The 3,301-nt window shown below is 45.4% G+C and overlaps 1 protein-coding gene across 1 annotated transcript; it reads left to right on the forward strand.

The window, feature by feature from the left end:
- The first annotated feature begins 1,387 nt into the window (after positions 1 to 1,387).
- On the forward strand, positions 1,388 to 3,112 carry LOC117938707. Its single transcript, XM_034863507.1, has 2 exons — positions 1,388 to 2,418; positions 2,488 to 3,112. The coding sequence occupies exons 1-2, from the start codon at positions 1,427 to 1,429 to the stop codon at positions 3,110 to 3,112; spliced, it is 1,617 nt and encodes a 538-aa protein (XP_034719398.1). The 5' UTR covers positions 1,388 to 1,426.
- The last annotated feature ends 189 nt before the right edge of the window (positions 3,113 to 3,301 follow it).

Genomic DNA, 3,301 nt, shown 5'->3' on the forward strand with positions numbered 1-3,301 from the left:
CGTTATCTCCCGTTATCTCGACCGTTATCTCGACCGTTATCTCCCGTTATCTCGACCGTTATCTCGACAGTTATCTCTCCCGTTATCTCGACCGTTATCTCGCCCGTTATCTCTCCCATTATCTCATTCCCGGCTAGAAAGATGAACCTCTTTAGCCTGCCAACTACTGAGGAGGAAGCTGTGAAACTCTTTCAAGATCGTGTTCTACTACCAAAAGAACGAAGATGCAAGAACGACCATGTCGTGAAGCTGTACTTTGGCAAAGAAATCTTCTGGAAGTGCACACTCAGTGACTTCAATCAAGGAGAACATTGCCGAGGGGACCCATCATCTACTCAGACAGCTGGAAGTCCTACTAGACACCAGAACCAATCGTTACAATTTTGTGAATCCCGAGACAGGCGCACACACTCAGACCGCGGACAGGATGTGGGGATCAGCAAAGTGGAGGAATAAGAAGCACAGAGGCGCAGATCGTCACTTCCCAAAGTCTTACTTGGCCGAGTGTACGTGGCGAAGCGGTATCGGTGAAAAGAATCCGTTCGATGCTATTCTGGGTGACGTGAAGAATCATTGGCCGCCTGCTATTGGACAATAAAAAGATTTTTTTTTTTTAAATGAGGTCATTAAATAATTCATTGTTTTGATGAGGTCGAGATAACCGGAAAGTACCACAAAAAACTTTCTTTGCTAATTGCTGTTTGTATTTCTATTTGTAGTTCTTCATACGTTTTTACATCCATGTGTGTGGCACATGAAGTGTATTTGTTCTATTTCTACGGAGAGACATTGATTGACAAAAACAGATCCGTGTTTTTATTTCAAAATTTACTTCCTGATCCCTTCCTGACGGGCATAGCAACAGTAACCATGGAGGGTGGTTCTAAGAACACCGTCAACAGAGTGACATCACTTCCTGTTGGGGCAGCTGTCACTTTATCTAAGATTCCAAGTGACATCATTTTCCGATGACAGACTTTTGCCTTTGATCTAAGACTCAATGTGACATCACGTCTGGCTTTGATCATCTCATCAGCAGCTATGTATACACAACTCTCAAGAACCGACTTTACGAGCACAACTCAGCGGAAAGTAGTTAGAGTACTTGTGTCTGCAACGCGGCTGCAGCCACCGATAACGTTAGTCACCGATACCGATTATTCCATCAAGTAATCCAGTAATTGGATGAGAAATACTTTTGCTCTTTAGTAAGTAGAAAAACTCAAAAAGGGCGGGACCTTTTTTCTCCAGAAAAAGCTAAATTTCTACAGCTTAAATTGGGCTTTTCAACTACACCGTGCAACTATTACATCAATAATCGAGTGATTGGAGAAGATATATTGTTGCTTGCTTGATCATTGTCTGCCTTTCATCAGTTCAATCCAACCTCCCAAGAATCTGAGATTTAGTTACCAAACGTAAGAACATGGATATCGCGTGCGCCATGGATAAGTTGGAGGAAGGAAAGGTAGAATCACAGGAACTCAAAGTAGAGGAGGCCAGTGATGATCTCACAGAAGACCAACCAACCGTTGTTGATAGAAAGGTAAGACTAGCGCGCCAAACAGAGGTTGAAAACCTTAAAAAAGACCTTGTGGATGTAAGGAATGGGATATCTCTTTTGAAAAAAGAGGTGGAACGCCTGAAAACAATCAATACGGATGTATCTGACGAGGCCTATCTTGTTCTAAAAGAGGTTCACAGACTGAGAAAAGTCGTTGAGGGTGCGCGTTATAGGAGCTCTGTTCTCCAAGAAAAAGAGAAGGACCTCATGGAGCTCCGTGAACTCTTGTACACAACCGTTGGGCATATGGTCAATCAAAATGCTGTCCTCAAAGCCGAAAATGAGGATCTGAGAAAAGATGATGATCGCCTTAGGGACATTATTGGGAATAAAAGCGACACAGGAAACAAGGGTCTGACACAGAACACAGACCTGCTCCCGATGAGTCGGCTAGAAAATGAGAACAGTGGAGAAAGGCAGAAAGATCTCAGCCCGCATGCAGGGGAAAGCCTCCCGAAAATGCATTTGGTTTTTAAGAGTCTTAGGGGTTTCATCACCCATGGATCCAAGTCAAAAAGTAAAGGAGAGTCCCGTGGAAATGGCGTCAAAAGCAAGGTTGAGGCAGATGATGGGCTGGCGACAGGTTCTTCTGACATGGACGTGACCAACATGGAACTCCAAGAAAATAACCTGCTCCCAAAAACTCAACACTCCCTCCAAGAAAATGACATGAAGTTAAAAATCAAAGTCTTCGAGGAGAACACTAGAGAAAGGGAGAAAGGTCTTCCAGCACCGGCAGAGGTCTGCGCTGGACAAGTCCTTAAAAAGAACAGCTCAGTTTTGAATGAAATCGGGGGTTTCTGCACACATGGATTGAAAAAGATACCTATTAGCACCCAAGAGTCCCAAAGTAAGAATAATTGGAAGCAGGGGACGTCGGATAAGGAGTTAGATAGCACATTTAACTCAAAAAATAAAAGCAAAGTCATCAAGCAGGAGGACTCAGATGATGAGTATGAACCACAGCCAGGTTGTTCAAACATGAAGATCGATGGGTGGGCAACCGAAAGGACCTACCGGGCCTCTGAAGCCTGTCACGGTAATATCGGTTATAAGAAACATGAGGAGTCAGAGGAAGAGTTCTCGACTACCAGTGCTCGTACGAGTGATAAGTCCAACGGTAACGTTGTCACCGATGGAGTAGAAAATGACTCCAAAAACCCCCAAAACGAGGGCGAGTCAGACAGGAAAGACATCGAGAACACGCAGGGCGAGTCCGATGACGAGTCGTCGACTACAGGTGATGATCACGCCCCGCCTGATACGAAGGATGAGCCACAAAATGACTCCGAAAACAAAGGCCAGTCCCAGATCGTCGCTCTCGATTGGGAGTGGTGGGAGTCGAATGATTTATGCGTCGCCGACGCGTCGCGAGCTAACGATGAAAGCGACGCCGGTTCCATCGATAACATCATCGACTGGGAGTGGTGGGGGCTGGATGGTGAGTTCAGGGGTTTACGTCGGTTCCTGGAAGGTGAGTCCCTTAATGAGGTCTACAAGAAGCAGGGGAAGACTAGCCAGCCGGGTAGCTCTGATGTGATTGGCTAGACAGCCTACCGGGCCTTCGAGGCCTGGGAGGCGTCTTGAGTCTTTATTCTGGACTCAGAGGCCAAACTGTGATATTTGTGTTTAAGAGGATGGTTTGTGATATAGAATGAAATGAACAAATATATTTTGCTACTTTTACACTGTGCATTCCCCCTGCTCTGGCGTTCGCCCCTCTCATTCTCCCCTTTA

The sequence above is a fragment of the Etheostoma cragini genome, chromosome 3, assembly GCF_013103735.1.
Source record: "Etheostoma cragini isolate CJK2018 chromosome 3, CSU_Ecrag_1.0, whole genome shotgun sequence".
NCBI lineage: Eukaryota > Metazoa > Chordata > Actinopteri > Perciformes > Percidae > Etheostoma > Etheostoma cragini.

Bases quoted from the DNA above. Each gene is read 5' to 3' on its own strand.
- LOC117938707 (XM_034863507.1), top strand. From the start codon at position 1,427: ATGGATATCGCGTGCGCCATGGATAAGTTGGAGGAAGGAAAGGTAGAA. The intron at 2,419-2,487 runs GAATAATTGGAA...AAATAAAAGCAA, and splicing joins ACCCAAGAGTCCCAAAGTAA to AGTCATCAAGCAGGAGGACT.